At 43.7% G+C, this 12,602-nt stretch overlaps 1 protein-coding gene across 7 annotated transcripts in view; it reads left to right on the top strand.

The window, feature by feature from the left end:
* dcaf6 (ddb1 and cul4 associated factor 6) overlaps positions 1 to 12,602 on the top strand; it is a 79,402-nt gene that overhangs the window by 24,954 nt on the left and 41,846 nt on the right. For all 7 annotated transcript variants that reach the window (XM_024389208.2, XM_024389212.2, XM_024389211.2 and 4 more), the window contains exon 3: positions 11,296 to 11,388. In XM_024389208.2, the coding sequence (XP_024244976.1) occupies positions 11,296 to 11,388 (93 nt within the window). The remainder of the gene's footprint in view (positions 1 to 11,295; positions 11,389 to 12,602) is intronic.

Here is a 12,602-nt window from a genome sequence, read left to right as displayed (position 1 = left end):
GAATGTGATGAAAGAAATAAAAGCTGAAATAAATAATTCTCTCCTATTATTCTGACATTTCACATACTTAAAAAAAAGTGGTGATCCTAACTGACCTAAGACAGGGAATTTTTACTACGATGAAATGTCAGGAATTGTGAAAAACAACTGAATTTAAATGTATTTGGCTGTGGTGTATGTAAACTTCTGACTTCAACTGTATGTATTTTTTTAAATAACTAGTTCTCAAGATTTGAAAATAAGTTTTCAGTGAATAGCCTATTTATTGCACAATCTCAACCTACATTTGTACAAACATTTTCTGTAACATGAAATGTTGTGCTTTTCTAGGTTGATACCAGTTAACAGCAGTGTAGTATTTAATAGCGTGGCTGTGAGTGTTGAGCTCTGACCAGTCTGCTGATATCTTTTTGAAACCCGAGGCAGCCTTATGGCCAGTCACACACACTGTCACACTGAGCCTGCCAGTCACTCCCTCTACCACTGCAAACAGCCTGATGCTGGCTTGGGCCAAGGATTCTGTCATTCTAATTCTGTCCATTCAGTTGGTTGGAGTCTTCTGTTTGAAAAATAAAGAGATAAATAATTTATGAAACTGCTGCTTAGTACAAACAAAAAGAGTTGGCCGCCTCGCTTCGCGTTCTCAGGAAGCTATGCAGTATTTTGTTTTTTTATGTATTATTTCTTACATTGTTACCCCAGGAAGTCTTAAGTTTTATCACATACAGCCGGGAGGAACTATTGGATATAAGAGCAACGTGAACTTACCAACATTACGACCAGGAATAGGACTTTCCCGAAGCGGATCCTCTGTTTGGACCACCACCCAGGACAATGGATCGGATCCCAGCCGGCGACCCAAAACAACGACGCCGCAGGAGGGGCAGAAGAAGCGGTCTTCTGGTCAGGCGCCGTAGACGGGCACATCACGCACCACTCCAGAGTTTACTACTCGCCAACGTCCAGTCTCTTGACAACAAGGTAGACGAAATCCTAGCAAGGGTTGCCTTCCAGAGAGACATCAGAGACTGTAACGTTCTCTGTTTCAGGGAAACATGGCTCACTCGAGATACGCTATTGGAGTCGGTACAGCCACCTGGTTTCTTCACGCATCGCGCCGACAGAAACAAACATCTCTCTGGTAAGAGGAAGAGCGGAGGGGTATGCCTTATGTTTAACGAGACGTGGTGTGATCATAACAACATACAGGAACTCAAGTCCTTTGGCTCACCTGACCTAGAATTCCTTACAATCAAATGTCGACCGCATTATCTACCAAGACAATTCTCTTTGATTATAATCACAGCCGTATATATCCCCCCCAAGCAGACACATAGATGGCTACACATAGATTGTTACTCTAACTTCCACGACGCATACAAAGCCCTGCCCCGCCCTCCTTTCGGAAAATCTGACCACGACTCCATTTTGTTGCTCCCAGCCTATAGACAGAAACTAAAACAGGAAACGCCCATGCTCAGGTTTGTTCAACGCTGGTCCGAACAATCTTATTCCACGCTTCAAGATTGCTCCGATCACGTGGACTGGGATATGTTCTGCATAGTGTCGGACAACAACATTGATGAATACGCTGATTCGGTGTGCGAGTTTATTAGCAAGTGCATCGGTGATGTTGTACCCCCAGCAACTATTAAAACCTTCCCCAACCAGAAACTGTGGATTGATGGCAGCATTCGTGCAAAACTGAAAGCGCAAACCACAGATTTTAATCAGCGCAAGGCAAACGATAACATGACCGAATACAAACAGTGTAGCTATTCCCTCCGCAAGGCAATCAAACAAGCTAAGCGTCAGTATAGAGACAGAGTAGAGTCTCAATTCAACGGCTCAGACATGAGAGGTATGTGGCAGGGTCTACAGTCAATCACGGACTACAAAAAGAAAACCAGCCCTGTCGCGGACCACGATGTCCTGCTCCCAGACAAACTAAACAACTTCTTTGCTTGCTTTGAGGTCAATACAGTGCCAACGACATGGCCCGCTACCAAAACCTGAGGGCTCTCCTTCACCGCAGCCAACGTGAGTAAAGCATTTAAACGTGTTAACCCTCGCAAGGCTGCCGGCCCAGACGGCATCCCTAGCCGCGTCCTCAGAGCATGTGCAGACCAGCTGGCTGGTGTGTTTACGGACATATTCAATCAATCCCTATCCCAGTCTGCTGTTCCCACATGCTTCAAGAGGGACACCATTGTTCCTGTTCCCAAGAAAGCTAAGGTAACTGAGCTAAATGACCTTCACCCCGTAGCACTCACCTCCGTCATCATGAAGTGCGAGAGAGACTGAAGAGAGTGTGAAGTGTGAAGAGAGACTAGTCATGGATCATATCACCTCCACCCTACCTGACACCCTAGACCAACTCCAATTTGCTTACCTCCCCAATAGGTCCACAGACGACACAATCACACTGCACACTGCCCTAACCCACCTGGACATGAGGAATACCTATGTAAGAATGCTGTTTATCGACTACAGCTCAGCATTTAACACCATAGTACCTTCCAAACTCGTCATTAAGCTCGAGACCCTGGATCTCGACCCCGCCCTGTGCAACTGAGTCCTGGACTTCCTGACGGGCCGCCCCCAGGTGGTGAGGGTAGGAAACAACATCTCCACCCCACTGATCCTCAACACTGGGGCCCCACAAGAGTGCGTTCTCAGCCCTCTCCTGTACTCCCTGTTCACCCATGACTGCGTGGCCATGCACGCCTCCAACTCAATCATCAAGTTTGCAAACAACACTACAGTGGTAGACTTGATTACCAACAACGACGAGACGGCCTACAGGGAGTAGGTGAGGGTCCTCGGAGTGTGGTGTCAGGAAAATAACCTCACACTAAACATCAACAAAACAAAGGAGATGATCGTGGACTTCAGGAAACAGCAGAGGGTGCACCCTCCTATCCACATCGACGGGACAGTAGTGGAGAAGGTGGAAAGTTTTAAGTTCCTCGGTGTACACATCACGGACAAACTGAAATGGTCCACCCACACAGACAGCGTGGTGAAGAAGGCTAAACAGCTTGTCACAAAAAACACTCACAAACTTTTACAGATGCACAATCGAGAGCATCCTGTCGGGCTGTATCACCGCCTGGTACGGCAACTGCTCCGCCCACAACCGTAAGGCTCTCCAGAGAGTAGTGATGTCTGCACAACGCATCACTGGGGGCAAACTACCTTCTCTCCAGGACACCTACACCACCCGATGTCCCAGGAAGGCTAAAAAGATCATCAAGGACAACAACCACCCGAGCCACTGCCTGTTCACCACACTATCATCCAGAAGGTGAGGTCAGTACAGGTGCATCAATGCTGGACCGAGAGACTGAAAAACAGCTTCTATCTCCAGGCCATCAGACTGTTAAACAGCCATCACTAACATTGAGTGGCTGCTGCCAACATACTGACTCAAACTCTGGCCACTTTAATAATAAAAAATTGGATGTAATAAATGTATCACTAGTCACTTTAAACTGTGCCACTTTATGTAATGTTTACATACCCTACACTATTCATCTCAAATGTATATACTGTACTCTATACCATCTACTGCATCTTGCCTATGCCGTTCGGCCATCGCTCATCCATATATATTTTTATGTACATATTCTTATTCATTCCTTTTACAATTGTGTGTGTGTATGAGGTATTTGTTTTGAAATTGTTAGATAACTTGTTAGATATTACTGCATGGTCGGAACCAGCAGCACAAGCATTTACGCTACAGTCGCATTAACATCTGCTAAACATCTGCTAACCATGTGTATGTGACAAATTAGATTTGATTTGATACAATTTACTGCAATATTCCCAGATTGTGGGCTACATACATACACATAATTGCCCTAGCGACGGCTGTCTAATTTCGTTAGCTCTATTCTCTCAAACCAGTAGCTTGGAGTTGATGGCATATCACACCCACCTACTCAGTCTTTCTCATATGAAAGATGCACAGCGACAAGAAGACGAAAGGAAGCCATTTTTAAATGTTGCTCCGCTTCCTGTATCACCAGCCCCTGTCTCTCTCCCCGAGGTCCTGTCTGTCACTAATGTCCTCTCTCTCATTTTGGAGACCTGAAGTCGTGGAAGTAATTGAGGAGGAAGTACCCTCCAACATGTCACGTGTGCCATTCTCACAACCCCTATTGTGCCCGTACGAGTGACAAGATGTTGTGTTTGGTGCTGGGGGCCATCACTTTTCAGTTTCTCAAATCCCAACACAACCCCTATTGTGCCTGTACGAGTGACAAGATGTTGTGTTTGGTGCTGGGGGCCATCACTTTTCAGTTTCTCAAATCCCAACACAACCCCTATTGTGCCCGTACGAGTGACAAGATGTTGTGTTTGGTGCTGGGGGCCATCACTTTTCAGTTTCTCAAATCCCAACACAACCTGTATTGCCAGATGTTAAAAAAGTACGATGGAAGAGATACATTTAGATCTACTCTGTAGATAACATACTGTACACAAGTATTGGATATCAGAAATAGACTAATACATACTGTATTGTCATGTGGGCTATTATTACACTTGTTTGACTGAAATACCAATTTCTTAAACAGCCCCTTGCCCTTGTTCCTACTCCTTGTTCCTCCTCACAACGTTCTTCTTCCTATAGATCTACAACATAGAAGGTACTGGGGCTAGGAGAAGAAACCACTGTAGGGTTTGGTTTCAGACTGATTCAGAATTAGACTAGTCTGACTGAAGGACCAGAGGGGTATACTATAAAGCAGGATAAATGCGTTAGCCATTTAACTTGGATAAATAACCAAAAATAACTAACTTGGTTTTCTGGTTCATTTAAGAAAGCTAAACTTAGAAATGTGTTTTTGGTTGTTGAGTCCATGGCTATTTCAAGTTTACCTTTCTATTTCAGAATATTTAGGCAAGTTATTTGGCTAATTCATTCCTACTTTGTAGTATAACCCTCTGGTTGAGTCGGATTGAGGCTGGGGAGTGGAGGGAGGTAGGGACCTGGGCAGCCAGGGGCATCTGGACAGCAGAAGGTGGCACACTGAGTGGTCAGGGCTGACAGACACACAGAATTCCTACAAGTAGTAGTATCCGTATACAACACAACATGCAGAAGAATGTTTAATGCAAGTGATAGGATAGGCCTTTATTAAGGTCAAGCTACAGTCTGCTTGAACAAAAAAGATGGTTGTTGTGGCAGGGGTTGGAACCAGAATTATTTTTCCATTGTGAGCAGAACTCTATTCATTTTTTGCTCCGTTCTGACAAGAAAATGATGTTCTGAGCTGGTTCTAACCAAAGAAAAGTTACAGTTCATATAGTTATTTTTTTGTTCCTTTTTTAACCAGTTAAATCAACATCGTTTTTATATTTAGCTCATTCATTTACTCCCCCAATTAGCGCCGATAGAGCAGCTTGGCTGTGGAACTGGTAAGATCGTTCTTTACATGTTTGATTGGTCAGATATGTGCAGGGCCGAGATGCCACTGAAATTTCATGGGTGTGGGGAGAGCAAGAGAGAGGGGTGGACATGACGGGTGCTTGGCTTGAAGCACTGAACATCATTTACATGACGTGAATTGGAATGTGTTTAGGCTATTACTAGCATTATGACTTTACAGAATTACAGTGCCTTCAGAAATTATTCACACCCATTGACTTTTTCCACATTTTGTTGTGTTATTTAAAATGGATTAAATTGAGATGTTGTGTCACTGGCCTACACACAATATCCCATAATGTCTAAGTGGAATGATATTTTTTAGAAATGTTTACAAATTAATAAAAGATGAAAAGCTGAAATGTCTTCCGTCAGTAAGTATTCAACCCCTTTGTTATGGCAAGCCTAAATATGTTCAGGTGTAAAAACGTGCTTGACAAGTCACATAATAAGATGCATGGACTCACTCTGTGTGCAATAATAGTGTTTAACATGATTTTTTATGACTACCTCATCTCTGTACCCCACACATACAATTATCTGTAAGGTCCCTCAGTCGACCAGTGAATTTCAAGCAGGTTCAAGCACAAAGACCAGGGTCATTTTCCAATGCCTTTCAAAAAGAAGGACACCTGTTGGTAGATGGATTTTTTAAAAAGCAGACATTGATTATCCCTTTGCGCATAGTGCAGTTACTAATAACATTGTGTATGTTGTATCAGTACACCCAGTCACTACGAAGATACAGGTGTCCTTCCTAACGCAGTTGCCGGAGAGGAAGGAAACCACTGGGATTTCACCATGAGGCCAATGGTGACTTTAAATCAGTTACAGAGTTTAATGTCTGTGGTAGGAGAAACTGAGGATGGATCAACAACATTGCACTAAAGTAAAACTGCAAAAAATGTGAAGAAGAAATTAACTTTATGTCCTGAATATAAATCCAACACAACACATCACTGAGTACCAGTCTTCATATTTTCAAGCAAGGTTGGTGGCTGCATCATGTAATGGGTATGCTTGTCATCGGTAAAGACTAGGGAGTTTTTTTAGTATAACAATAAATGCAATAGAGCTAAGCACAGGCAAAATCCTAGAGTAAAACCAGCTTCAGTTTGCTTTCCAACGGACACTGGGAGATTAATTGACTTTTTAGCAGGGAAGTAACCTAAAACACAAGGCCAAATCTACACTGGAGTTGCTTACCAAGACAATATTGAATGTTCCTGAGTGGCCTAGTTAGTTTTGACTTAAACCGGCTTAAATCTATTGCAAGGAATGGCTGTCTAGCAATGATGAACAACCAACTTGACAGAGCTTTTTAAATAATATTGTTTAAATATTGTTCAGTCCAGGTGTGCAAAGCTCTTAGAGACTTACCCAGAAAGACTCACAGCTGTAATCACTGTCAAAGGGGATTCTAACATGTATGACTCAGGGGTGTGAATATTTATAAAATTCAATATTTCTGCATTTAATCTTAAATAAATGTGCAAAAACATGTCGTTATGGGGTACTTGTGTGTGTGTAGATGGGTGTGAAAAAAATATATAGAATCTATTTTGAATTCAGGCTGTACCACATTAGGGGTACGAATACTTTCTGAAGCTACTTTACATTAGGAATATATATACACTGCTCAAAAAATAAAGGGAACACTTAAACAACACAATGTAACTCCAAGTCAATCACACTTCTGTGAAATCAAACTGTCCACTTAGGAAGCAACACTGATTGACAATAAATTTCACATGCTGTTGTGCAAATGGAATAGACAACAGGTGGAAATTATAGGCAATTAGCAAGACACCCCCAATAAAGGAGTGGTTCTGCAGGTGGGGACCACAGACCACTTCTCAGTTCCTATGCTTCCTGGCTGATGTTTTGGTCACTTTTGAATGCTGGCGTTGCTTTCACTCTAGTGGTAGCATGAGACGGAGTCTACAACCCACACAAGTGGCTCAGGTAGTGCAGCTCATCCAGGATGGCACATCAATGCGAGCTGTGGCAAGAAGGTTTGCTGTGTCTGTCAGCATAGTGTACAGAGCATGGAGGTGCTACCAGGAGACAGGCCAGTACATCAGGAGACGTGGAGGAGGCCGTAGGAGGGCAACAACCCAGCTGCAGGACCGCTACCTCCGCCTTTGTGCAAGGAGGAGCACTGCCAGAACCCTGCAAAATTACCTCCAGCAGGCCACAAATGTGCATGTGTCTGCTCAAACGGTCAGAAACAGACTCCATGAGGGTGGTATGAGGGCCCGACGTCCACAGGTGGGGGTTGTGCTTACAGCCCAACACCGTGCAGGACGTTTGGTATTTGCCAGAGAACACCAAGATTGGCAAATTCGTCACTGGTGCCCTGTGCTCTTCACAGATGAAAGCAGGTTCACACTGAGCACATGTGACAGACGTGACAGTATGGAGACGCCGTGGAGAATGTTCTGCTGCCTGCAACATCCTCCAGCATGACCGGTTTGGCGGTGGGTCAGTCATGGTGTGGGGTGGCATTTCTTTGGAGGGCAGCACAGCCCTCCATGTGCTCGCCAGAGGTAGCCTGACTGCCATTAGGTGCCGAGATGAGATCCTCAAACCCCTTGTGAGACCATATGCTGGTGCAGTTGGCCCTGGGTTCCTCCTAATGCAAGACAATGCTAGACCTCATGTGGCTGGAGTGTGTCAGCAGTTCCTGCAAGAGGAAGGCATTGATGCTATGGACTGGCCCGCCCGTTCCCCAGGCCTGAATCCAATTGAGTACATCTGGGACATCATGTCTCGCTCCATCCACCAACGCCACGTTGCACCAAATCAAATCAAATCAAATCAAATTTTATTTGTCACATACACATGGTTAGCAGATGTTAATGCGAGTGTAGCGAAATGCTTGTGCTTCTAGTTCCGACAATGCAGTAATAACGAGCAAGTAATCTAACTAACAATTCCAAAAAAAACTACTGTCATACACAGTGTAAGGGGATAAAGAATATGTACATAAGGATATATGAATGAGTGATGGTACAGAGCAGCATAGGCAAGATACAGTAGATGATATCGAGTACAGTATATACATATGAGATAAGTATGTAAACCAAGTGGCATAGTTAAAGTGGCTAGTGATACATGTATTACATATGGATGCAGACGATGATATAGAGTACAGTATCAACGTATGCATATGAGATGAACAATGTAGGGTAAGTAACATTATATAAGGTAGCATTGTTTAAAGTGGCTAGTGATATATTTACATCATTTCCCATCAATTCCCATGATTAAAGTGGCTGGAGTAGAGTCAGTGTCATTGACAGTGTGTTGGCAGTAGCCACTCAATGTTAGTGGTGGCTGTTTAACAGTCTGATGGCCTTGAGATAGAAGCTGTTTTTCAGTCTCTCGGTCCCAGCTTTGATGCACCTGTACTGACCTCGCCTTCTGGATGGCAGCGGGGTGAACAGGCAGTGGCTCGGGTGGTTGATGTCCTTGATGATCTTTATGGCCTTCCTGTAGCATCGGGTGGTGTAGGTGTCCTGGAGGGCAGGTAGTTTGCCCCCGGTGATGCGTTGTGCAGACCTCACTACCCTCTGGAGAGCCTTACGGTTGAGGGCGGTGCAGTTGCCATACCAGGCGGTGATACAGCCCGCCAGGATGCTCTCGATTGTGCATCTGTAGAAGTTTGTGAGTGCTTTTGGTGACAAGCCGAATTTCTTCAGCCTCCTGAGGTTGAAGAGGCGCTGCTGCGCCTTCCTCACGATGCTGTCTGTGTGAGTGGACCAATTCAGTTTGTCTGTGATGTGTATGCCGAGGAACTTAAAACTTGCTACCCTCTCCACTACTGTTCCATCGATGTGGATGGGGGTGTTCCCTCTGCTGTTTCCTGAAGTCCACAATCATCTCCTTAGTTTTGTTGACGTTGAGTGTGAGGTTATTTTCCTGACACCACACTCCGAGGGCCCTCACCTCCTCCCTGTAGGCCGTCTCGTCGTTGTTGGTGATCAAGCCTACCACTGTTGTGTCGTCCGCAAACTTGATGATTGAGTTGGAGGCGTGCATGGCCACGCAGTCGTGGGTGAACAGGGAGTACAGGAGAGGGCTCAGAACGCACCCTTGTGGGGCCCCAGTGTTGAGGATCAGCGGGGAGGAGATGTTGTTGCCTACCCTCACCACCTGGGGGCGGCCCGTCAGGAAGTCCAGTACCCAGTTGCACAGGGCGGGGTCGAGACCCAGGGTCTCGAGCTTGATGACGAGCTTGGAGGGTACTATGGTGTTGAATGCCGAGCTGTAGTCGATGAACAGCATTCTCACATAGGTATTCCTCTTGTCCAGATGGGTTAGGGCAGTGTGCAGTGTGGTTGAGATTGCATCGTCTGTGGACCTATTTGGGCGGTAAGCAAATTGGAGTGGGTCAAGGGTGTCAGGTAGGGTGGAGGTGATATGGTCCTTGACTTGTCTCTCAAAGCACTTCATGATGACGGATGTGAGTGCTACGGGGCGGTAGTCGTTTAGCTCAGTTACCTTAGCTTTCTTGGGAACAGGAACAATGGTGGCCCTCTTGAAGCATGTGGGAACAGCAGACTGGTATACCACCACAGACTGTCCAGGAGTTGGCGGATGCTTTATTCCAGGTCTGGGAGGAGATCCCTCAGGAGACCATCCGCCACCTCTTCAGGAGCATAGCCAGGCGTTGTAGGGAGGTCATACAGGCACGTGGAGGCCACACACTACTGAGCCTCATTTTGACTTGTTTTAAGGACATTACATCAAAGTTGGATCAGCCTGTAGTGTGGTTTTCCACTTTAACTTTGAGTGTGATTCCAAATCCAGACCTCCATGGGTTGATAAATTTGATTTCCATTGATAATTTTTGTATGATTTTATTGTCAGCACATTCAACTACGTAAAGAAAAAAGTATTTAATAAGAATATTTAATTCATTCAGATCTAGGATGTGTTATTTTAGTGTTCCCTTTATTTTTTTGAGCAGTGTGTGTATGTATATATATTTTAATTAACCAGTTCTCGATTTGAAAACAGTTTTCAATGAATAGCCTATTTATTACACAATCTAGGCCTACATTTGTACAATACTTTTCTGTAACATAAAATGTTGTACTTTTCTAGGTTGATACCATTTCACAGCAGTGTAGTATTTAATAGCGTGGCTGTATTGTGTCTTGGCCACCACTGACATACGGTGTTAGCAGAGTGGTGACAACAGGAAAACATTCTCACCCCCTTTGGAGAGACATTTGTGTTCTTTATCAGTGAAAGATTATCTGTCTGTTTCCAATGCATGCATGACATCGTCCCCCACATTTAGAATGAGCTCCCTTTTGTGTCTGTATAGTGTTGTGTGTGTGTGTCTCTTTCTAATCTAAACCATCAACCATATATCTAGTTACAGCAGACGTGTGTTATTTTAGCACATAACACACCACTCTTATTAAGATCATGTATTTTATCAGACAGTGATGTGAGCAGTTTCTCCGCAATTACAGCCGTTCTGTGAAAATGCAATACCATTTAAAGTGTTTTAAATCTGCTCGACAAGGAAGGGAAAATAAAACACGACAGGGGATTAAGTCACCCAGAAAGACTATTTGGGGGGTGGATGGGGAGGAGGTGTGAAATAATGATCTAGGCAAAGACACGCATAGAGAAGGCCTTAACCGCCTTTAGTTCCATTCTAGTTCCATGTTTCTAATTTGGTGAACGTTCGCCTGGTTACCTATTTGATTTGAGGGACAGTGACACATTCAGATGTTACACCTTAGATTGGTTTAGGAACATCCACAGTTGTAGACGTTGTAACAATATTGTTATGTGTGCAGGGAGTGAACTCACACACTGTATTTTGTCCCAATCAGGTCAATACCATATCCTGGAACGATACAGGGGAGTACATCCTGTCAGGGTCAGATGATACCAACCTGGTCATCACAAACCCATACAACAGAAAGGTAAGGAGAGCTAGAGTCTGATGTACTGTATACCAGACCTGGGTTCAAAAAGTGTATTTTGAAATAGTATTTGAACCCAGTTCTGTTGTATACAGATGAACCTGATGACCTTACAATCACCAACATCATGTAGCTAACTGTGTTATAACAACAGGATCGTCCTGGGTTAAATGATAATGGATTTATAGAGAGAGTGCTTTATTGGTGCTCATTATATTGTGGTGACAGGTAGCCTAGTGGTTTGAGCGTTGGACTAGTAACCGAAAGGTTGTAAGATCGAATCCCAGAGCTGACAAGGTAAAAATCTGTCGTTCTGCCCCTGTTCCTAAGCTGTCATTGAAAAATAATTTGTTCTTAACTAACTTGCCTAATTAAATAAAGATAATAATATATATATATTTTTTTTAAATATGCCTGCTGAAAGATCTGTCTTGCCGATAAATACGGACAAAGAAAGAAGCAGACAGTGGTTAGATGTCAAAAACCTCAGTTGATGAAGTATGGGAGAGATATCATCAGGGTTTGCCTTTGAGTCAGAAGACATAGGAAGCAACTCATCCCAGTGGTCTTCAATGGAGATGAAGAGGACACCAGGAGAGGGAGCCACTATTGAGACGCTCATACACAGTAAAATTGCAAGAGTTAATTAAACTCCCATGGAGTCAAATGTAACACTATTTTGGGTGTTATATGGTCCCACCCCCACTACTCTGGTCATTGTGTGGATATTTCTGGAGTTAAAAATTACATTAAATGGAGTAAATATCCAATTCTCAGAATTGCTTAAATTTAACTCCCAATTGACATTTTACTCTTTTCAGTGTTGTTTTTAATCAACTCCCTTGCCATTTTGCACATTTCTGTGTTGTTTTGAATTAACAATAATCTACAGCAGAGTGCATTTCTCCAGTTTATTTCCTTTGAGTTATAAGAGTGTAAAGCCATATTTGAATATTTCTTAATGTGTCACATTATGGTGGTTTGCGATGTGATATCACATTTCTGTGGAAGTCAACTTGCAGGAAGAAATCATTCACCACTTGCATTCAGAATGCTTGTCATAATAGTAGGGAAGAAAATACAATGCACTATATATACAAAAGTACAGTGGGGCAAAAAAGTATTTAGTCAGCCACCAATTGTGCAAGTTCTCCCACTTAAAAAGATGAGAGAGGCCAGTAATTTTCATCATAGGTACACTTCAACTATGACAG

Source organism: Oncorhynchus tshawytscha, linkage group LG26 (genome assembly GCF_018296145.1).
Source record: "Oncorhynchus tshawytscha isolate Ot180627B linkage group LG26, Otsh_v2.0, whole genome shotgun sequence".
Classification (NCBI taxonomy): domain Eukaryota; kingdom Metazoa; phylum Chordata; class Actinopteri; order Salmoniformes; family Salmonidae; genus Oncorhynchus; species Oncorhynchus tshawytscha.
This window is presented reverse-complemented; position numbering and strand designations above follow the sequence as displayed.